This window comes from Chiloscyllium punctatum, chromosome 11, assembly GCF_047496795.1.
Source record: "Chiloscyllium punctatum isolate Juve2018m chromosome 11, sChiPun1.3, whole genome shotgun sequence".
Classification (NCBI taxonomy): Eukaryota; Metazoa; Chordata; class Chondrichthyes; order Orectolobiformes; family Hemiscylliidae; genus Chiloscyllium; species Chiloscyllium punctatum.
The window spans coordinates 47795695-47819949 of NC_092749.1; the positions used below are offsets into that span (position 1 = coordinate 47795695).

The window sequence follows — 24255 nt, forward strand, 5'->3', positions numbered from 1 at the left end:
GCCATATATGACTGATGGCAAGTGCATACTTGCTTGCTGATTACAAAGCTTGCTGTCATCTCCCATCACTTGAACCAATAACACATCCCCACAATGGACATAACAGTAATACATTTGACTTTGTTGGTGCCCTAACAAAGGAGTATATATAGGATGCCAATTGCATAACAATACACAAGAGATCAAGTAAGGCACGGGACCTGTACAGCATTTCCACTAAGTGGGACTCTTTTTATTTCACATATTAACACTTACAATTTTTCCAGTGTTTTTGTCTTTTAAATTTAAAGATTCTGTGTCTCATCTATCACACTAAATTAGTAGGTGAAGGATAGGAATAAAGCCTTCAATGTACATTTTATTTCCTTTTGCTTCTGTTGGTAGTTAAACGAAAGAAAAAGTTCCAAATAGTTCAAACTAGTACCATGTATTGTTCGTTTGTTTAACACTGATGAACCTGGGATTTTCAAGGGAGTTGTATTCATTCTTAGCTGCATTTGCAAGACTTGACTACCATGTTCGAAAGGTGTTCAATTTTGGGAACTTTGCCAACGAAGTAGAGAATAGTGAGAGGCTCCAGGTCTTGAGAAACACAACATGGGGAGGCAGAAGCTTCAGGGTTTATATTGTTGTACAGGCTAAGTATCTGAAATAAAGAAAACATCATTTAACCTGCTGAATAATCTTTTCGAAACACAGAATCAGGTGACCTGGGGTCATTCTAGTAGGAAATTTATAAATTGCTGAAACAAAGAGTGAACGATCACTTGAGAAGTACCTTAAATAAATCCTGCCCTATTGGGACAAAGGTAGTTTTGCAGTTTGACCATTGACCCATTGAATAAGCAAAAGAAATTGTAATGCAATTTTCCTACCATGTCAGATTCTGAAATATAATTTTATGGTAACATCACAGAAACATTCTACCACTAAAAAAGATACCACATACATGGTGTTCTTGACTTTTATAGAACACTCAACCCTTTGATGGACACAGATGGCTGTGAAAATATTTAATATAAATCCATGGCAATGTGAGAAATGCTGAAGTAAGTTTTGCCATTACTACAGTATGTCACCTTTTGGCATCTATAAATATTTTGACTGTCTCCTAGGATAAAACAGAGCTGTGTTATATCTCTAATTCCTTAACTTCTTATTAAAAAAAGGTATATTTTATTAAGTAAACAGCAAATGGTTGTGCTGATTGGGCTCAAAATGGGTTGTTATTCAGGACTTTGATGTAATCAAAATGATTGCCAAAACTCTACTGGCTCAACGGGTTTGACTGCTACTATCTTAACCTGCCCAGAGGTTGAGATGTAACACCCCAGAATTCCTTCAAAATGGTTTTACAAAACTAATGTAAGATAAACTAATTAAATAGGCAAAACAAACCAAAAGAACTGCATATGCTGCAAATCTGAAATAAAAACAGAAATCGCTGGAAAATCTCAACAGGTCTGACACATCTGTGGAGAGAAATCAGTTAACATTTTGGGTCCAGTGACTTCCTAAGAAATCCTAAGATCTAACAACTAAATGGGCAACCAGCTGTTTTAAGAAAAAATTGAGAAATGTTACATTGCCTCAGGCATTGTCTGCCTTGATTGCTAATGAAAAGAGTGGAAACTAGTTGTAAACTAGTGTCAACTTTCAAGGAACAAGCTGAAATAGAGATTTTCCTGAATTGAAATATTTCCGATGATGGAAACTATAAAAATGATAGAAAGTAAAAGGAACAAAAACAGAAATTGCTGGAAAAACTCAGCAGGTCTGGCAGTATCAATGGAGAGAAAGCAAAATTAATGTTCCGAAATGTTAACTTTGCTTTCTCTCCACAGATGCTGCCAGACCTGTGGAGGTTTTCCAGAAATTTCTGTTTATGGTTCTGATTTCCAGCATCCACAGTTCTTTTGGTTCTTTGTTCAGAAAATATGAGTATTTGTCTGAAAATAATGTGAAGTAGAGGTACTCTTCCACAGGAAAATTGCAGAATGGTTCAACTGCTATAATGGAATATTGTTGTATACTGCTGTACAGGAGCAATGTGCAGGGTTACCCTACTGTGTAGAAACAGTATGAGGTGTGGTACTCGTTAAGAACAGTATATAGATAGTTAATATTGTGCAAGAACAGTTTGAAGTGGGTACACAGTTGTATGTGATCAACATGGAATGAGAACACTGTAGTATTGGAAGTCTGTGAAATTCATTTGTTGTACATGAACAGGGAAATGGGGTGGCAATGTGGCCAGCACTGCTGCATCACAGCACCAGGGACCTGGGTTCGATTCCAGCCTCAGATGACTGGCTGTGTGGAGTTTGCATATTCTCCCTGTGTCTGTGTGGATTTCCTCCAGGTGCTCTGGTTTCCTCCCATGGTTAGGTGGTTTGGCCGTGCTACATTGCCCGTAGTGCCCAGGGACATGTAAGTTGTATGGTTTAGTCCTGGGAAATGCAGGATTACAGAGAGTAAGATAAAGCAGAATGGTTCTGGGTGGGATGCTCTTTGTAAGGTCAGTGCAGACACAACTGATGTAGATCTGACTGTATGAACACAGTGCTTTAATGAAACGTCATATAATGAATAGGTTGAAAAAGTTATGCTAAAAGTCCTAATAATTCTGCTAATAACAGTTGTAATAATTGGACTGCAGCCTCAAATATAAAATATGAGAACACCAAGGCCAAAGATTTGACTTCTTTGCTGTTCCCTCATTTGGCTATTTGATTGCATTACTCTCGGAGTTGTATATTCAAGCATCCAGTTTTCCAACTGCATTGTGGTTTCTCACTAGATGTTTTGAGCCCAGAACAGTTAAACCTACAGAACACTGTGCAGATGAAAAATGATACTGCTTCCAACCTGACAAAGCTTACTAATTCGAGAAAAGAATTTCATAGAAATTGGGCCAAGGTGGACCACACCCCAACTCTTTTCTCCTTCAAAAACAAATTTTCGGATTGTGGATGATAAAATTGTGTTTGCATTGCTCAATCGTCATACTTCCACAGAGTAACTGTTCATTTTTATACATCTTTAATCATTAAAAATTGATTGGAGAAAATATAAAATGATAGCATGTTTTTCTGGTATTGGCTCAAAAGTAATCGAACTGCATGATACAAGTGCAATTTAACAGCAATGTAAAAGACAAATATTGTTTAAAGTTTTCAATGTAATAGTGAGAATGCCTTTGTTTCACTCACAAACAGTACTCACCCGGCTGTGTTGAGTATCTGAACTCCACAAGTAAGGACAGGCCCCAGCACAGAAGTTAGCCTGATAGCCCTTGGGTTCATGAATCCATTTCCACCCCAGGTCTCTCCGGAAATCAATGTATAGTGGGCGTAGGCAGCAATTGTCCTGTACACTTCTGTTCAATAGACAAATATTCACATTTAAATAACAGGCACCTTTTTTTTTCAATTTCTGCTTTTCTTTCCCCTTATCTCCTGAAGTTTCTGACTTATGCAATGGTCTGCCCAAAACATGATTCCTTTAAGTATAGTTCTCAGGATGCAGGCAGCACTGGAAAGGCTGGCATTTACTGCCTTTCTCTCCCTGAACTTTCATACAACTGGTACAACTGAGTGGCTTATTGTACCACTCCAGAGGGCAGTAAAGATTCAACAATGTTGCAGTGGTGTTGGAGACTCAAATTAAATATGAAACAGAATTTTTTTTTTAAAAGCTGTTTGCTTTTTGTTTCCAAAACTAGCAAAATTCATTGGATAAATGTATCAGTTCTGGAAAATTATATAAGGCTATCAACTCAATGCTTGACTGTGATTAGAAAAAAAGACAAACAATGCTATGTTTTGCAAAAGCAGAGAGATAGACTATAAATCAAAGGAGATTCCATCATTCCTGTACAAGGTGTTGGTCAGTACTCATCTTGATTACTTGACTGTGACCTTGTTAGGTGCAACTTGGCTGCTGTGTTTCCTACACTATCAGTGACTACACTGAGGAAGCTGCTCTGAATGAATTCAATCAGGAATGCAACTGAAGCAGTAGTTTCCCAAATCCATTATTAAATCCAGTACTTTGAGTTTAATTTGTGATCTCACTTAAAAGCACCAGTTCTCCTGTGGATAGATACTTTACATGAAAGTGACATTTATTGTTCATATTTGCCAGATTTGGAGGAACAGAAACTAATTTGCACAATCAGATATGTTTCGATGAAACATAGCAAATAATTACAATAAAAGCCTGAAGCTGTCCCTAATTTTTTCTTTTGGAAAAGCAAAGCAATGCACTTGGTGCATAGGTATTTATGTGCATTTGTGCCAGCCTGTTCCAGTCCGGTTATAATACTGGCATCTACCTGGCAATGTGGAAAATTGCCCAGCTTTGTGCAGTCCACAAAAAGTAGGCTGAAATCATCCCAGCCAATTACTGCCCCACCAGTCTATGGTTAGTCGACAGCAAAATGATGGAAGATGTCATTGACAGTACTATCAAACATCACTTATTCAGCTGCTCCCTGACAATCAGTTTGTTTTCCATCCACCCACTCAGCTCCTGACTTCATTAAGACCTTGTCCAAATATGGATAAAAGAGCTGAAGTCCATATAGAAAGGGAGGGTCACTGTCCTTGTTGTCAAGTTGACCGAGTGTTGCATCAGGCCAACCACCTCAGGACACTCCGAACGAGTTCCTCAGGGTACTGTCCTATGCCCAACTATCTACAGCTACTTCATCATTGACCTTCCAACCATCAAAACATGGTGGGCACAAGAGTGACCAGAGACTGGTATTCTGCAGTGAGCATTTCCTGACATCTCAAAGCCTGTCCATCATCTACAAGATACAAGTCAAAGATGCAATGGAATAAATCCACTTGAATGTGTGAGTGCATCTTCAACATTACACAAGAAACTCAACATCATCTCGGACAAAGCAGCCTACTTAACTCGAACCCCATCTAATACCTTCACCATTCAACACCGATTCACAGTGACAGCAGTGCCAATATCTATACTGCTACAGTGTAGCAACTCATGAAGTCTCCTTGGACAGCATCTTTCAAACATGCTACCTCTCCTAGCTAGAAGGACAAAAGGCAGCACATACATGGGAACATCACCACCTGCAAGATTCTCACCAAACCAACTTGTCTTGAGACTATATTGCCTTTCCTTCACAGTCACAGGGTCAATATCTTGGTACCCCCTCCCTCAGCATAACATGAACTGCAGTGTTTCAAGAAGGAGACTCACCATCACCTTTGCAAGGATGAATAGGAATGGGCAATAAATATTGGCCTAGCTTATGACACTCATTGCATAAATGAATGAAAAACAATTGTCATGTTATCAGACCAATAAAATTAAATCTAAAAAAGGCTGATGAAAGATTGTAATATATTAAGTGTTGCAGTTGAAAAAATATTGCTTGTCTTTATTAATGTGAGAAAGAAAAATGAGATGTGGTACAATATAGAATCCTATGTTTCTACTAATGCTTACATTTTCACTAAAATTAGCAAAAAATGTGAGTTTAACACATTTTAATGAGACCCAGGTTTCATCTCTAAAAGGACACCCAAATAGATGATAAGATCATATTCAATTATAATACTTTACAACCTATCCTTTATAGCCTATTACACTGATTGAGAAATCTTTCATAACATTCATTTTTTGAACATTTTTTGAAATTGTAATCTTTGTTATGTTGGCAACTTTCAGGCAAAAATTACTTGCTAAGACTTTCAGTCCACAATACCTTCAGTATTGTTACAATTTTGTTTTCCAAAAAAAGTTGATGTTTATACCTTGGTTATGAATTTATAAAAAGATAAACAACATGCTGTCCTTTGTTACTACTCTAACTAGTTTTAGCAGTGTGAGATACAATATAAGTAACAGTGCAGAGAAGAACCACTCTAATTCCAGGCTATCTGAGGGAGCCATACGACAAAAGTTAGGCTTGCTCCTATACTCGAGGGGAAATTTGTGGTTGAGTCAACTGCTAGGGATTAGCTCAGGGTCATTTTAGGGAAGCCTAGCATTAGGTTACTTGCCCATTGTCTTGGCTAGAAAATAGGGCCTGTCACCTGGGAAGTTGAAGAGTAAGATAACTACTTAAATATTTAGTATGGTAAGAAGATAAGCTCTGAATATGAATTTGTGAATGTCTAATTTACCAAATAAATAGTACAGAATTCTGCTCTTTTATTTGGCAAGCATTTTCCCTTGTGAATTCTTTAGTGAAAATTAACTTGCTACTTCAAATACTAAGAAGGTTTATAATTGTTAGAAAGTTATGTTTTATCTTTGGTCTTAAGGAATGCTTAATCCCCATTCACAAAGGTCACTTCATCATCCAATATCCCATCTGTGTTCCTTGAGAACTTAGAAGGTCTGAGGTGGATAACATTCTAAGATTGAACCTCTCACTTATATTTCAGAGATATTTTCTTGTTAGGCTTTTTCATGAAGCAGCCCTTTTGTCTGCCTGGTTCAACATATCAAAGATATTTCTTTATCTTTAGCATGGGGCAGACACCTGGTAAAAGCTGGCATGAAAGGGCATTCATGTTTGAATTGTACTGAGACAAAAAAGGTAGCATAGGGGAAGACTGTCACAAATAAAACCAACTGATTACACAGGCAAAAAGGATAAGACCGTGAGGACAGCAATTCCGTTATTATTGTAGGAAACCCATAATTATGTGCTAGATCGACACGTTTTCAGTAAAGCTTGCAGTCCCAACGAGTGTGCTCCATTTCAAGTGTGATCAGCCAAAAGATATACTTCATATCAGATCGATCAACATAGCAAAGAGAACAATAATGTAGTAGTCTTTCAAAAGGAATTCGACTATTAATCGCTAGAGCACAAGCCAGCAAAGATAGCCTCACAGGGTTACACTGGTTCCATGGTCTCAACTGGTTAGGGACAGAAGGGCTACGTTCATCGCAGCTTATGTCAAAAAATGGTGCAGAAATGAAGGTTTCAGATTTCCAATGGCATCAGCAAATTCTGTAGAAGTAAAAGATGTACAACAAGGGTAACCTTGATTTGCTCTTGATAAGTGTGAATTTAAACCTGCAGGTAAGGGGGAAAAGGCGAACAAGGCTGAGTTTGTCAGGAGTTCTCCTGATTACTGAAGCTTGCAAGAGATTATTCCCTCCCACCAAACAAAAGATCTATGGAAAGGTTTTAATATTAATCCTTATCGTCAATAGTAGATAAAGGTGGCCTCAAAAGTAGTACGGAATGAGATAAAAACTATGCAAAGCAAATAACACTAAGCAGGTTATGAGGGATAAAAATAAGAATTTAGAGATAAAATAAGGAGAAAAAATGCATGTAGATAAAAACATTAATGAATAAAATTAGGAAACTAGGGCAGTAACAAACAAGTAGTCAGTAAATTCAGCTAAGAGATTAATGAGCAGATTTCTATAATTTAGCCTGTATTTTGCAGAGCACTAAATTGTTTACAGCTTTGAATATGGAATCTGTACACAGTTTAGAGAAATAAAAAAATTGTAAACCTATAAAAATGCATAACCTGGACACATAAAAAAGGGCGAACTGAATTCTTGCATTTACAGTTCAAACTGCACCTCCTAACCTAACATTCACACTTTCAGTCTGTGTCTACTTATATTAGCACTAGTTAACCTCCAGTTAATGCCCACTACACGCATACAACTAAACATAACTAATGTTAACAATGAGTGATTGGGAATTGGCATGGGAGTAGAATTTTGGGTGAGTGGAATTCTCATTGGCCAGAAGTACACCAGCCAGAAGTACACCACAGTAATTGATTGTAAAGTGACCACAGTATTTCCAAGAGCTACAAAAGTGTAGAAATTGAAATAGTAGAAGATGTTGCAATGGTGGAAGCAGTTGGTCATTGTAATAGAGAGATTATGGGTTTAAAAATTCAACTTATGGGTCAATCAAGACATAAACAATTGGATCTGACACAATAGTGGAGTAATGTGAGCTTGTTGCTAATGACAAGAGAAATAAATTCATAACAAAAAGCTTAAGACAATGGTTTTGATCTTCCCAGTTATTATCTAAACCTAATGAATATTGTCTCCCCCCCCACCAAACAAAACATCAATGGAAAGGGTTTTAATATTAATACTTATCATTAATAATAGCAGTAGCAACTAAGTTGATTGATAGAGCAACGAAGCCTCAGTTTTTAAAAATATTCCACTTCAAGCCTCAAAACATGGTGAGTTTACAATGATACATAGGGCTGAAGGATGTGCAATGTGGGCATATACATTACCTAAAACAAAATGCAGCATCCAGTGCACGTTTCTTCCGCCGACTAGATTGTTGTGATTCTAGTCTATAGGTTGGTAGTAGCATGAGGAGAAGGTGTGCCGTTTTCCCATTATAATGATTACTTTTCATTTTTCTCATATCACCACTGGAATAATCTCTTGGATAGTTGTCATAAATTCCTTTAAAAATAACAACTCTTGTTAGAAAATGTCACAATGCATATTCCTTCCTTCATGACATGTCACTATCGCAGTCAGGCCTTCTGCAAAACCAGATCAGATACTTGACTTATTCCATGTTAAAACTGAAACATTTCCCCAGAACAGATTTGATGCTCCAGTAACAATGTACATTGAATGAATTCTGGCTATTCCCTCATTTTCAGTTTCTGAGAGAGAGAGGAAGCGCTCTGAAAAAGTAGGATTAGTGTTATCTGTACAATTGCCCCTCCTGAATGCTAATATAAAGTAAGAGTCATATCAACACAAGCAGAATGGCCCATCTGAACTGGTTAGTATCTGTTTTCCTCTAATACTGAGCAACTAAGATAATTGGGGGCATTTTAACGTGTAAGGGGGCTGCAGGTGTCAGCATGCAAAGGACATCAAAAATGGGAATGCAGTAGGAACACATTGACCTCTGCAATTAACTTTGGAATGTGATTGAACATGTTGGTATCCTTCGTGGGAAAAGCAGGTCTGTGATTTAAATATACAAATGTCTGCAGCTTTAACCCTGGATTCTCGCTTTAACTACCAATGCACAGTTTTCATGGCAATCACCAGGGTTAACAACCCAAGCACAGTTACAGTTAATGGAACTATGAAATAGTCAGACTGAGAAGCCTTTAAATACCAAGATATGACAGTTGCTCCCTTGCCTCAGTGAATGGGTCTGATATTTTTCCTGCATGAGTTAAAAATGCCTTTATTTCGCAATTGCTATATGCCATTTATATCTTTTTTTCTCTCTGCAAAGACTGTATGGGGGAACAGACTGAATTTTGTATGTGACTATGGATAGTCTTTTTAGGAAAAAGGTATATTTTTTGCAATAAACAAAGAATTTAACCTGAGAGCTTGCTTTCTTGGATTTAAAAGTGATTTTTCACATGTGAACAACATTTGTGCTCCCTTAGACTTTATTATCGTCTGGCTGTCAACCTTCTCCACAGCCTTGGAGCAGCTAATGCAGCTCAACTCTGAACATTGTTGAGCAACAAGAGAAGCAGCAGCAGAAACTTCAGCAGCAGCAGCAGCCTTCCCCTTAGAAACCTGCTGAGGACCAGCTTTCTGAATGAAAACCGAAAGAACTGCAGATGCTGTAAATCAGAAACAAAAACCTACTGGAAAAGCTCAGTGGGTCTGGCAGCATCTGTGGAGAGAAATCAGAGTTAACGTTTTGGGTTGAGGAAGGGTCATTCTCCTTTCTTCCTGTCCCTGGCTCAACCCCTGAGCTAAGACCAATGTTAACATCGGAGCTAGTTCAGGACATACAAAAGATTAAACTTGGAAGGTGCTTAGCAATTAGCAGAAATATCCCTTTAAGAGCAAGATTTATCCCAGACTAAGCCAACAGAAATCAGACAGATAATCCACTGGGAACTGCAGAATTTTCCACTGGACTGCCAATCAGCAACAGAATGTTAATATTTGCTTCAGTTTGTAATTGGCTAAAATATAGAAATTTGTATTGAACAGTCTGTGCTTACATAGTGTGCAAATGGCAACAGGAGATGCAAGCCCAACATTTGCATGGTAATGAGGTGAAAAAATGTCTTGCCCTCAATTTCCTCAATATCTCAGCTGCACCTCTTTTCACTGGTTCCCCTTAAAGGTGAGCTTTTACCTCATATCTCTTAGATTGGAAAATCTGAGGGTACCCAATCAGCACTGTAAAATCTGACAAAAGGTAAGTGGGCGACATTTTTTGTAGCTCAGTTACATTTTCAGGTCTGAAGTTTCCCAAAAGAAGTCTTTTAATTTAATTTTGTAGCTGTATTCCTGTCCCCACCCTGTTTGCTTCTCATTGATGTTGTCAGTGGAATGGGCCTACACCAGAGGTGTAGATATAACTATCTGAACATTTATCTTAGGCTGTCACATGCCTGGGCAGAGGGCAGTGAAGAAAATGAGTCCATTAGGTCCATTTGGACTTGCAGCCTTTATTTTTAAGAGGATTCATCACCCCAAGAGAGACCTTAAATGGGTAAAATCTGACATTAAATAACAGCATGCTAAAATTTTGAAAGCAAGAAACTCAAATGGCACTGAACCTGAGCTAAATGGGTCATTGCTAATTTCTCAAGCTCTCCATTAGTCCTTCCTCAGGACTCCCATTTAGATACTGCTTTGAAAATAACTTCAATAATTGATTATACTAATTAAGGCCACTGAATACTTCAGTTCAGGGCTCTCAGATTTTCACTTGGATTTAAGTGTTTCTCCTGGTAACTAAAATATTTTACTTAATTGTTAGAACTTAAAAGATTCAATGTTACATTACTGTGAAATTCCATAAATATGACCTAACTAAGGTCTGTTAACTTAAGGAATCTCTGGAATGCTTACTGTTTCCAGTAGCAAGATCCATTTTTCCAGCAACTGTAATGTATGTTACTGTAGTGCTGTACTAAATGCAGTTACAGCTGCTCAAAATCCTGAATTCCAGTGGCGGTCCTAGCAATGATATGGAGAAGTTAAGTCAATAAAATGGAGTTTTAAAAAGGACTAACATAAGCTTAAAAACAGCTCAGTGCCATGATGGACAAAGTCAAATGTTAATAAGTTATATTATGGCTTGTAGCTGATTCATTTTAATCTAAGAATATCAAAGTACTATTCTCCAGATACTGTTTTGGCACTAGTCCACTTTTGTTACCATTTTCTCACTGCTATTAAATGGCAAATTTTGATTCATTGGTTTGGCTTTGTTGGAATATTTATGTTATGAAGAACTGGACAATTATTGTTTATCAAAGACACAAGCCATATTAAAACAATAGTAGTAAACTAACTAGTCAGACAAATCATTCCCATTAACATGAACCTTCGACCCACTGTCACAAAATGGAAAAATATTTTCCGAGTACTTATGTATTTCTTGTTTTTAAGAAGTAGTTGTTGCTGACATTGGAGAATGAATGTCTTCATCCCAAAACAGTTACAAGGAAAATCCTTGGAGAAGTTTTAAAAATTCTTGGCTGTAAAAAGGATCTGTTTTTTTACATAAGTATCAAAAGAATCCCCACCATGGACTCTCTCTGACAGATCAGTGTATGAGTTGGTATGTTTTGGGGGCATTATTCAAACTTGATCCTCTTCCTTTTAGGAAACTAAACAATTTTAATGAATGTTCAATCAGGACAAAATGGCTACTTTGTACAAATACCTCAGACACTGGCAAGGCCCTGGTTCAATTTGAATATATTACAAGGGATCTTCTGTCTAAGAGACCTTCTTAATTACAAGCTGGAGGTTAAATAGTTATTTCTCAGTCCTGATCTCTCTGGTAGTGAATGATCAATTGCCATACACTTTCAGTGCAAATCATGAATATTTTGCTGCAAAATCCATTCAAAATTACATATGCAATATGTTTTTAGCAGGTAGAATTGGTTTTGTTCCAAAGTCATTCTGACTAATCCTACTATTAAAACCAGAGCCTTTACAATCTATCAGTAAAACCCAAAATGGCAGCTATAAATGACAGATCACAGGACCAAAGGAAATTTTACATGAAATTACAACACAGGCCTTAAGCAGACAATTGAAGCTGAAACCAACAACTTACAGAACTGAAGGAAGTACCATTGCCCAGGATAGACTGCATGAAATGTTGTAATTTAAGTGAGATTATTTGTAAATTGTGTATTATTTACCTGCAAATCTGGCTTCTAGCTCTTCACTCTTATTTGGTATAATATAATTATTTGAAGGCACAAATGTACAACATGGGCAATGTAGACTTATCTTAAATCCAAGGTTTCTGTCTGCAAAACACAAAATATTGAACAATTTAACACACAGCATAATGCATATTGTTATAAAGTCAAAATTGATACTCGTAAAATATATTTTTGAACAATATTGTCACAAAATGAAAAGTTAAAATCACAACACTTTACCTCGATGGAGAAGCCATTCATTAACTGTCTCAGTGACGTCAAATGACAGCCATTCTCCTTCTGTTCTCGTCCGTACAACCTTACTGTCAATATACCGTTGGGATGGAGACGAAGGCTCTTTAGATTTTAGAATCTGAGGATAAGAATGTAATAATGGTAACTTTTTTTTCTGATAACATCCACTTTAATCAAAGATTATTCATTTTCCCTAAGAATGGGACAGATTTTTGTTACTGGCCAGAATTTTGATACAAATGCCAGTACATGGAATCTGGCAAGCAGACAGCCTGTATCGCCTTAGTGAGCACATTGTAGAAAATTTCTTCCAATGAGGTTTGCTGGATGGAACAAACTAATCCTGTCAGGAAGCTGACTTGTGAAGAGAAGGAAATCAAAAGGAACCTTTCAGTAGAACTAAACTGAATTTATGAGGCAACCAGATTAAGACATCTCAGGTGAATAGGTCCTCAACTAATCTTATTTTGCCTTTGAATAATGAATTCCAAAACTATGAATAGGAAAGCAGGGTGGGGAGTGAAATTCTGAGCCAATATTGAAAAAAATTGAAATCCTATCCAAAGAGTAGATTTATCACAATGGGTGGTGGAAAACTGAAACCAGGTCTGATGTGGATACTAGGAGAATTGAAATTTTAATGACTGTGATAATAGATTTTTATTGGGTTACAGTACAGAATGATATGGATAAATAGTGGAAAAATGGAACTGAGATACAGATCGGTCATGATTTAATTGAATGGTTGTATATTCCTCTAAGAGTATATTCCTCTAATCCCATCCACTACTATTACGTTTTACAATCTGATAGAGCAAAATTTAAGTGTTCTGACTTTATTGGATGGATTTATTTATTTTTACTTCAAGGTGATATACTTTCCTCAGTATATTTAAAAGTTCTGAAATGTTTGAATAGGGTTGTAGTCATAGAGATCTACAGCACAGACAAAGTTCCTTCAACCCATCGAGTCTGCACCAGTCAAAAACAAGCATCGAACTATTCTAATCCCATTTTCCAATATTTGGCTGTAACTTGTCTACCTTGGCATCGCAAGGCCACACCTAAATCCTTCTTCAATGTTATGAGGGTTTCTGCCTCTACTACTGGGGTGGCACAGTGACTCAGTGGTTAGCACTGCAGCCTCACAGCGCTAGGGACCCGGGTTTGATTCCAGCCTCAGGTGACTGTCTGTGTGGAGTTTGCACATTCTTCCCCATTTGCGTGGGTTTCCTTCAGGTGCTTCAGTTTCTTCCCACAGTCTAAAGATGTGCAGGTTAGGTGGATTGGCTAAATTGACCATAGTATTCAGGGATGTGTAGGTTAGGTACATTAGTCAGGGAGGAAAGTGTCAGGGTGGGATATTCTTTGGATGGTCGGTTTGGACTTGTTGGGCCAAATGGCCTGTTTGCACACTATAGAGATTCTATGATTCTATCCTTACAGCTAGTGAGTACCAAATTCCCATCACCCTTTGGGTGAAAGAAATTTTCCTCAGATCCCCACTAAACCTCCTGCCCTTACTGTAAATCACTTGTCATTGATCTATCCACACTGGAAACATTCCTGCCTGTCTACCCTTCATCACTTTATACATCTCAATCATGCCCTCCTGGTCTTCCGTGCTTCAAGGAAAATAACCCCAGTCTATTCAAAATCCCTATTCAAAATGACAACTCTCCAGTCTGCGCAACATCCCAGTAAATCTCCTCAGTAACCTCTCCTGTGCAATCCCATCTCTCCTATAATATGGGTTCCAGAACCTCATACAATACACTAGCTGTGGCCTAACCAATGTTATATGCAGTTCCAGCATAACCTACCTGCTCTAAGATCTTAAAAGTTTGAATTGTGACAAGCACCTTGAACATTAAACCTGATGGTAGGACTCCTGTCCTTTGCCATGGACTGCAAACTCAGTAGATCCATGGAGGTCATACATATTTCCAAACTATTTTATTCAAGTTGTTCATTAAATACTCAAGGCATGCACAGCTGTGCATTGACAATCCTCCTACTCCACATCTTGCAGACATTGCAATTTGTTCCTGAATCAAATAGATCTTACGTCTTTGGTTGTGGTTTATTGTGTAATATTTACATCTTTATAGCCTTGAATATACAACACAAATGAAATATATTCACAGGAGACCATTCAAAATACTGCAATCTTAGCTTTTCCTGAAATCATACATAAAACATACTTCACTGACATATCAATTGAAAGGGCTGTTTTGTATAACCTGCTATTAGAAAGAGTTATGAACAATGTGTTTTCCTCGACCCTTCATGGTTTATCAGATAGTGTTACATTGAAGAATGGTACATTGAAGATGATTACGACCCATTTCATCCAACTGACTAACTGTAGTCCAGCTGTACCTCTTCCAACAAACTCAACAGAAGGTTTTCACTGTTTACCATTTGTAGCAAAATTGTAAACATGTATATGAAGAGTACATTTACAAATCAGCATGACAGTAACATAGTTCTCTGTCTTTCTCTGCATATTATGCAAAGTTGAAATACTCAATAGTGGAGGAAAAGCTACTGTTGCTGACAACTGCAAGACAGATAGATCACTTGCTTTCTGTTTCTTGTTCCAGGCTTCTCTACTGCAGCCATTCCTTTCCTGGAGAGCATATGAATAATAATGCAGAATGCAGCTACCAGCATTCAGCAGGCCAAGCACGGAGAAGAAGTATGATTGGATATTTTTGATCTTGGACTAGCCAGCTATTACCGTGCAGACGATTCTGCCGTTTAACTGGGAAGACAGAATAGGCAGATACATAAGATGGAATTTAATTTTCTCTGTGTGAACCCAGGCAGCTTCCCACTTCAACTCCAATTAAGTCTGATACAGCAAGGTTCCTGGACAGCTTTCCCACCTTCCAGGCAAGTCAACATTTAGTGTCTAATTAAGGATTTCTTCCCACTATGATAGATTTTCCAAGGCACACTGTGCTTGACTGAGAGACCCAGCATTTGGAAAGGGGAGCCAGCTGAGTATTATCCTTCCACCTTTGCTGCCAATCCCCCTACACATCCATGAGTGCCCCATTATCCTCACTCACCAGCGCATGGGTCCAGAGGCAGTCTGAGTTCTCTTCCTGACAGAAGCCATCACCACTCCCCCATGACATTGCCTGCATTTGACAGGTACTAACTTCTGATTGGCTCTAAAAAAGACAGAAGGTCTGGCTGTCGGGTCCTTGATGCTGGAGAGGGCCTGCCACTGGCCACTTAAATGCCTGAAATTACCTGCAGACTTTCCCAAAGAGGCAGGCTCTCAATTCCCTGGAATACTGCCGAGTTAGACCGACAGTCCACTTTTTGAGGTAACTGTTGTTTTGCTTTTGCAGGACTTGTTTAAAAAGGTAGGCATTCCTTCTCTGTATTATCATGGTGCAAGCACTATTTTTCATAATAATAATATCACACAGTTATTAAACGCCAATTTCTTTGAGGAAAATGGTATAACTTGGACTGGGGGAAAGGCACTATGTCAAGCATGTTATTCTGTCAGCAGAACAATTTATTTTTATTCATCAATGGGATGTGGGCATCGCTGGCTAGGCCAGCATTTATTGGGCATCCCTATTTGCCCTTGAGATTATAGTAATCAGCTTCGGTCTTAAACCGCTGCGGTTCAAGTGGGTTAAGTACTATTAAGCAGGGGGATTCTAGGATTTTGACCAAGCAACAGTGAAGGAACAGTGATATATCTCCAAGCCAGAAATGGTGTGTAGCACAGAGGGGACCTTGCAGGTAGTGGTTTCCCATGCATTTGCTTTCCTTCTCCTTCACAATGGTGGAGGTCACAGGTTTGGATGGCGCAGTCAAAGGAGTAGGGTATCTTGTACAATATGCACAGCTCTGCCACTGCATTGGTGGTAGATGGGATGAATGTTGTGGCTGGTGAACAGGAAGCCAATAAAGCAGGCTTTCTCCTGGATAGTATTAACTTCTCGAATGTTATCGGTGTTGCATTCATCTAGCCAAATGGAGCATATTATCATCACATCCATGACTTGTGCTTCGTAGATGATGAACAGTCTTTGAGGAGCCAAGAACTGAGTTACACACCTCAAAGTTCCCAGCATCTGACCAGTGCTTGCAGTGAAAGTATTTATATGGCTAGTCCAGTTCAGTTTCTGGCTAATGGTAACCCCCACGCTGTTGACAGTCGGGGATTCAATAAGGGCAAAGCCACTGAATATCAAAGTTGATGGTTGGATCCTCTCTTGGCGGTGATAGTCACTGCTTGGCATTTGTGTGGTATGAATGTCACTTGCCACTTATCAGCCTATGCCTGAAAGTTGTCCAAGTCTTTTTACACTTGAACATGGACTGTTTCAATATCTAAGGAGTTGTGAATGGTACTGGACATTGAGCAATCATCACCAAAACTCCCCACTTCTGACCTTATGATGGAGGGAAGGTCCTTGATGAAGCAGCCGAAATTGGTTAGGTCTCGGACACTATACTGAGGAACTCCTGCAGAGGTGTCGTGGAGATGAGGTGATTGACCTCCAACAGCCACAGCTATATCTCTTTGTGTAGACTAAGAGCATCGTGGAAGATCCCACATAACCCTCACTCAAACTCTGCTCCCTCCTGTCATCTGGCAGAAGATACCGGAGCATATGGTTTCTCAAAGCCAGACTGTGCAACGGTTTCTTCCCCCAAGTGATCAGGCTCCTTAACATAATATGATTAGACTCTTTCCCCATCTGAAGTTCTTTGCATGACTTTGAATTGCTGCTAGAAAAAATGTCTATTACTAATCATTCTTCTATTAGATTGTAACTTATGTGTTTTGCACTTCTTATGTACTTTATGCCAAGTATGATTATGGTATGTGCTGTCCATGTAGCACCCTCGGTCCTGGAGGAATGCTGTCTCGTTTTTACTGTATAAGTTGTATATAGTAGAAATGACAAATAAAAGCTTCTCTCTCTCTCTCTCTATGACTTGAACTGATGGAGTTTATTTTCAGATTCCCATTGACTTTGGATTTGCTTGGGAGCCTCTTAATGCCAGGCTTGGTCCATTGCTGCCTTAATATTCCAACATTGTCTCTAGAGTCAGTACCTTTAACCATCACAGGACAAGTCTGTAATAAGGTCAGGAGCTGAATAATTCTGGTGAGACCCAAACTAAGCATCAATGAGTAGGTTATCACTCCACAAGTGAAGCTTGACAGCACTATCAATGTCCCCTTTAATCACTTTGCTAGTCATTGAGAGTAGATGGGGGCAGTAATTAACTGGGTCAGATCTATCCTGCTTTTTGTGAACAGGGTAAATTTAAGCAATTTGCCAGGTCAATGCCAATGTTGTAGCCCCTAAGCGTGTGATTAACTTTGGTGCATAGCTCTTCAGAAAGGCAAATGATTCTTTGTTGTAACTTCATTAGGTTGACACCTCATTTTAGGTATGCCTGATGCTCCTCCTTTGGCACTCTTCACTGAACCAGGGTTGCTCCTCAGCCTGACTGTAGATTGGGACCTTGAGGCTACAGAGTATATTATTGTTGCTGCTAATGGTCCACAGCACCTCATGGATGCCCAGTTTGATTTTCTAGAGGTGTTCTATCTTATTTAACGCAGCACTAATGTCACAAAATGCAGTGTTGGGTATCCTCAATGTGAAGATCAGACTTTATCTCCACATAGTCTGAGTAGTGGCAACCCTAACTAATTCTATCATGAACAGATGTAGGTGCAACATACAGATTGGTGAGGAAGAGATAAAGCAACTTTCTCCCTTTTGTTGTTCTTTCCCCATCTGCTATGGATCCAGCCTAGTTACTACATTCTTTAGGGTTTGGCCAGTGGGTCAGTTTGAAGCTATTGTATTACTCTTAGTAATGAGCATTGGAGACCCACACCCAGACTATATTCTGTGCATTTGCCACCCTCCATCTGCCGTTCAATATGGAGGAGTACTAATTAATCGGTTGAGGTGAGAGCTGGTCAGGTAGAACTGTCCATGTTTTATCAAGTAACATGATTCTTGGTCTGAAATCAATGCTGAGGGCTCAGAACGGAATTCCATCTTAACTGTATACTATTGTACCACCACCTCAAGCCAATGCTTGACTAGACTGCTGGCCAGCTCTCCTAATATTTGACACAAACTCTCAGATGTTAGTATAGGACCTTGCAACGTCAACAGGGCTGGGTTTACTGTTGTTGGTTCCAGTGTCTAGCTCAATGCAGATGGTTCATCTGACTTAGTTCCAATTTTTATGGTAGACTCATATAATTGAATGATTCGTAGTTTGTTTCAGAGGGTATTTAAGAGTCAATCACATTGCTGTGGAACCGGATTCCTATGTAGGCGAGACCACTTTAAAAACAGCAGGTTTCCTTTCTAAAAGACTTTAATGAACCAGATGGATTTTTGACAATAGTTTCAATGGTCCATTTACCATTACACTTTGTGTTCCAGGTTTATTAATTGAATTTAAGCTCCACAGTTGGAATGTATGCAATAGTGAGTTTTGAACCTATATCCCCAGAAAACAAGCTGGGTCTCCAGGTTACTGATCCAGTGACATTGCCCCTATGGTATCATCTAACCTACTTATTGCTGAATATTATTGGCTCTCTAATCTAGAGAAATAAAAATTATGTTAGTTGCTTGAGGTTTTGCTTTGGATTTGAGACAGCGGTAATTACTCACCAAGAATATTATCAACATTACGTGAAATTATTTTTGTGAAGTTGTTACTGGACATTTTCCTTCTGGCATCAAATAGGAATTTTCGAGGGCATTCATGCAGCTTGTGAGAATTTACAGTTAATTATTTCAAAACCAAATGTCAATTTGTGTTCTAGCCCTAATACGGTTTGCATGTATCAAAGGCAGGCAAGTTTCTCTCCAAGAGCTCTCCAATGTAGAGAGTGTACAAATATTTGGACAGAAGTACTGCAGGCTTTGTAATCTCCTGCTGTCACTCCAATGGGAGACTGGCAGAGTTCAATAGAGAACCAGTTGCACCAGGCCTGTACTGGTTCAGGGACTCCCATTGAAGGGAATGAAGATGGATGGGGCTGCAACAAAGAGACATTGAAATTCCAGAGCAGGATTTTGCACGTTGCCATCTCACTCAGAATCCGAGCCAGTTTTGGAGGCTGCTGTTTCAAATAAAGTGAGACCCACTGCCTATCAGATGGGGACATTTATAAAAAATGGAAGGCACTCACAAATGCACAGCCAATCGAATTACTGGGATGACACTGTGTGACCAATCACAGTTCATAGAGCAGGAGGTCTAATGACTATTCACCCCCCATACACAAATCCTTTGTTCTACCAGTTTTGATTAAAACATCTTTAAACCCTGCAAACTACCCTCAAAAGGATCAGAATTCTTACTCGTCAGTATTGCTTGTAAATTGTTCTAAATTATTGTTGCATTTTGCCTCTGGCAATTTTCCTTTGAGATTCCACTTTCTACTGATCTGTTAATATTACCCTGAAATCCAGGTCCCAGGAGGGGCCAGGGGAAATTGAGGTGTGATGGACAGGAAATTCCCAGCAGGGCCTGCATTTTCATCATGGTAAAAGACAGCCTTTTCATCATGGTAAAAATGGGGCAGGAGTCTGCAAATCACAAGTTCCCCCTCCCAAACCATTCCTACCCTCCCCAAACAGAGCACTTCCTATGTTAATGGAGACAGGACTGGGCCAACCACACATTCTGTGGTTTACAGAAACAGCTGGCCATTTAAATTATTGGCTGTTTTCATTCAAGTCAGATATTTGTGAAACATTATTGTGAAACACAAAGTATACAGAATAAACCTGGTATGAACAAGTCTATGCTTTGTACATATTTTTGGGGAGGGAAGGTATCCCTTTGAATATGGCTCTGGTGCACTTTGATGGGAGGCAAAAGTGTCCCTGGAGGAAGTCAGGCTCTTTTCAGAATGGTTATAAGTAGGCATGAATGTACATTAGAAATGCATAAACTCATTAACTGTCAAGCTCATTGGAACTCTCAATAGACTTGTCAAAATCAAATGCAAATGTGTCAAACATAATTATCAAGACAATATGATAGGAGAGCAGCCTGTTTTTCAAATTTTCCAAACAAAAATATAAAATACTTGCTATTTCATTCTGTCTGTTGATAGAAACCTCAGGTCTTCCATTACTGAGTTATTGCCAACTGACTGATTTTACAACCATTCATTATCACTGTAGGGTGCCTGCCATTTCACAGTTTGATTGACAGCTGCGAGTGGTTATAGACTCTTTGAAGTGAGACTCGAAAAGAATTCCAATGCTTGTTGTTATAAGAGGTTGCGCACTTTAATGAAATGTTTGTTCTAAGGCAGTATGTTTGTTTTAAGGTAGTATATCTTTTAAAGAATGTAAATACAGTAAATGTGATTTTTTTGAATGAGATTTTTTAATATACTAAAGTCGACAATAGACATTTTATTGAGTAGAAATTTACTTTGTTTATCGCTGCATAGATACTGAGGGTGGCCCATGGTGTATACAAGACAAATTGATATGGTAGCTTGAAGGGGAGATGAAGCTGTGTGGGGGATGGACATGAATTGGTATTAAGTTGGCATGGGGCTATAAATGTCTATGGGGTAGAGAGGCATGCATTGGTGTGGAACTATGATGGCCATGGGATTTGGGTGCAGGTGCATTGGTTGTTTTGAGGGCATGAGGAGCCATAAGGGTTCCATACCTGTACTAATATTGATGTGTAATGTGGATTGTGGAGGGGTGTGATCTGATTATGTACAGGTTTTTGTTTGGTGATTGGAGGCAAGCCTGTCACCCACCATCACTCCATCCCCAGTACAGTCTGCACTGGGTTCCATGTAGGCTGCCACCATCAATGTCGCACAGTTCACCCTGCTTCCTAACCACAGACAGAGAATCCAACATCCAGGTAATGATTATTCAAGATCTGGTTCACGGAAACAGGAATTTGCCTGACTCTGCGCAGCTGAAATGTAAACAGGCATTGAGGCCTTAAATATCCCATTATGGGCATCTTTAAAAGCCCCATTTTCTAAATATCACACATGGGGCTGAATTTTATGGAACCTCTAGGGATGGGCAGGTTGGGAGTGGGATGGGTATTGGGTAACAGGTCAGTATAATAACAAACGAAGCAGAAGGCTGATGTCTGTTGCCTTCATGAAGCAGTAGGAGTTTGTCAGTGACAAGGAAAATGAAGGACCACCTTCCAGTCCAAACTTAATGGGAGCGTTAAGTGACCAATTGAGTGCCTCTTCTGCTTTTCTTACCATTTTATCCATGGCTGTTAACCTGAGAGCAGAGCACCTGGTGAACACAGGAAGTTGTCTGTGAGCTCAGAGGTTGTGAGGAAACTGCTTACTTTGCTGAGTCCTCTCACAGCAGCAAAGAGTGCCAAACGGCATTGCCAGGATCTGTCTAACTGGCCCCAGTTACCCCCACTTTCTTCCAAAGTTGGTGAATATGCTGCCTCTCAAAGTTGGATACAGTTATGAGTTGGAGAAAGTGAGGACTGCAGATGCTGGAGATCAGAGTCAGGAGTGTGGTGCTGGAAAAGCACAGCAGGTCAGGCAACATTCGAGGAGCAGGAGAATCGATATTTCATGCAGAAGCCCTTCATCAAGAATGCAGTTATGAGTTGCCCAGCCCTCCCAGTGATGTTGCTGTTGCTAAAAAGCTGCCAGATCTCCTGGAAAGGACAGGATTGACCATCATAGCAACCATCAGCTATTATCTTTTAACACTGCCTCACAATTTGTTCAGGCCCCCCAAGAATGCTGAGGCAGGGTTGCCCCAGCTCTTTTCCAGCCTGTCCTGTGGGCCACCATTGCCCTGCAATGGAATCAAGATCAAGTTCAATATTCAGACCTGGCAACGTTCATAGTTAGGAGATAATCAGACCTAGGCAGCGGAGGGGGAAGAGAAAAAATGGTGAAGGAGGAAGACAATGGAAAAGTTGAGTGGAGAATATGGTGGAAGAGGAGGACAATGTCAGAAGGCAGTGGAGTGGCAGATCATTGGACACCAGAAGAAATAGGAAAAAAATGACCTTTAACTTAAATTATTGGTAATGGCACAAAGACAAAGGGATAAGTGGAACTTACATCTCAAAGTATTTGGAAGCTATGAAGACATTGGTTAGGCCACTTTTGGAATATTGGGTGCAATTCTGGAATCCTTCCTATCGAAAGGATGTTGTGAAACTTGAAAGGGTTCAGAAAAGATTTACAAGGATGTTGCCAGGGTTGGAGGATTTGAGCAAAAGGGAGAGGTTGAATAGGCTCGGGCTGTTTTCCCTGGAGCCTTTGAGGCTGAGAGGTGATCTTATAGAGGTTTAGAAAATCATGAGGGGCATGGATAGAATAAATAGACAAAATCTTTTCCCTGGGGTGTTGGAGTCCCGAACTAGAGGGCATAGGTTTAGGGTGAGAGAGGAAAGATATAAAAGGGACCAAAAGGGCAAATTTTTCATGCAGAGGTTGGTTTGTGTATGGAATGAGCTGCCAGAGGAAGTGATGGAGGCTGGTACAATTGCAACATTTGAAAGGCATCTGGATGGCTACATGAATAGGAAGGGTTCAGAGGGATATGGGCCAAGTGCTGGCAAGTGAGACTAGATTAGGTTGGGATGTCTGGTCAGTATGGACGAGTTGGACCGAAAGGTCTGTTTCCGTGTTGTACATCTCTATGACTCTATGATTTTAAGAGGAGATGAAGAACTATTAGATTAGATTACTTTACAGTGTGGAAACAGGCCCTTCGGCCCAACAAGTCCACACCGCCCCGCCGAAGCGTAACCCACCCATACCCCTACATCTACATCTACCCCTTACCTAACACTACGGGCAATTTAGCATGGCCAATTCACCTAACCTGCACATCTTTTGGACTGTGGGAGGAAACCGGAGCACCCGGAGGAAACCCACACAGACACGGGGAGAACATGCAAACTCCACACATTGAATGTTAAATTGAATGACTGTCAAGTGCAATGAAGAGTGAGTATTAAACCAATCCAACTGCTACATCTGGTAATTAACATGACCTCAAGAGTGCAACCAATAAATATTACACTAATATGATATTAAAACATCCTACCATTTGCCATGTTATTATGAATAAATATATTTTCAAAATATTTGCTATATCAGATCTGATGTCAATTTAAAGTTATATGTTACGCTTATTTATGTCAAAGTATCAGTTCTGCAGTATAACAAACTGCGGGCAGGGATCAGTATATATTTTTCTGTGATTCTTTATGTTGTGCCTCATACAGGTTCAATGTTGGGCTCACTTCCTGATGTATGAATGTACTTCCAATTTTTTCTGGCTTTGTTTCCTCCTTTCCACTTGAGAAAGTTGAATGGTTAAACCCTTTGAAATGAAGTCATTGGTCACCAAGTGTCAACATTATTCCACTGCCTCCCAAACATGTTCAATGATCCACCAGTGTATCTACTGGAACGAGAAACCATCGGCTTCTCCAAGCTGGTATAAATGTCTACTTGAAAGGCTGCTTTGAACTTTAAAGTGAATGGACTTGTAATAACATGTAAAGAGTTAAAAAAGTGATTTTTCAAGATCTGTTAATAGAGGAAAAATTTAACTTCAGAGTAAGCCTGGTTTCTATTTCAGCAAGTATGGCATTTGGTATATATCGCTAAACACTATAAGTGCTGGTGTAGCAAGATTTATGTTGCCAGTACCTCCCCACGCCTGCCTCGCTTATCCTATGCGAAATGTTTCACCACCCAGTGCTATCTTCAGGGACTGGGAGTTAAAAAAGCCATGTCTATTTTAAGCCTTCAGTCATTTTT

General features: G+C 39.4%; 1 protein-coding gene across 2 annotated transcripts in view; it reads right to left on the bottom strand.

Annotated features, from left to right (window-relative positions):
* Positions 1-210: 210 nt before the first annotated feature.
* The window catches only part of tgfb2 (transforming growth factor, beta 2), a 96347-nt gene continuing 72302 nt past the window's right edge, over positions 211-24255 (bottom strand). For both annotated transcript variants that reach the window (XM_072580762.1, XM_072580761.1), the window contains 5 exons: positions 12402-12534; positions 12156-12266; positions 8277-8454; positions 3226-3379; positions 211-646 (listed from right to left, as the gene is read on the bottom strand). In XM_072580762.1, the coding sequence (XP_072436863.1) occupies positions 488-646; positions 3226-3379; positions 8277-8454; positions 12156-12266; positions 12402-12534 (735 nt within the window). In that variant the 3' untranslated portion in view covers positions 211-487. The remainder of the gene's footprint in view (positions 647-3225; positions 3380-8276; positions 8455-12155; positions 12267-12401; positions 12535-24255) is intronic.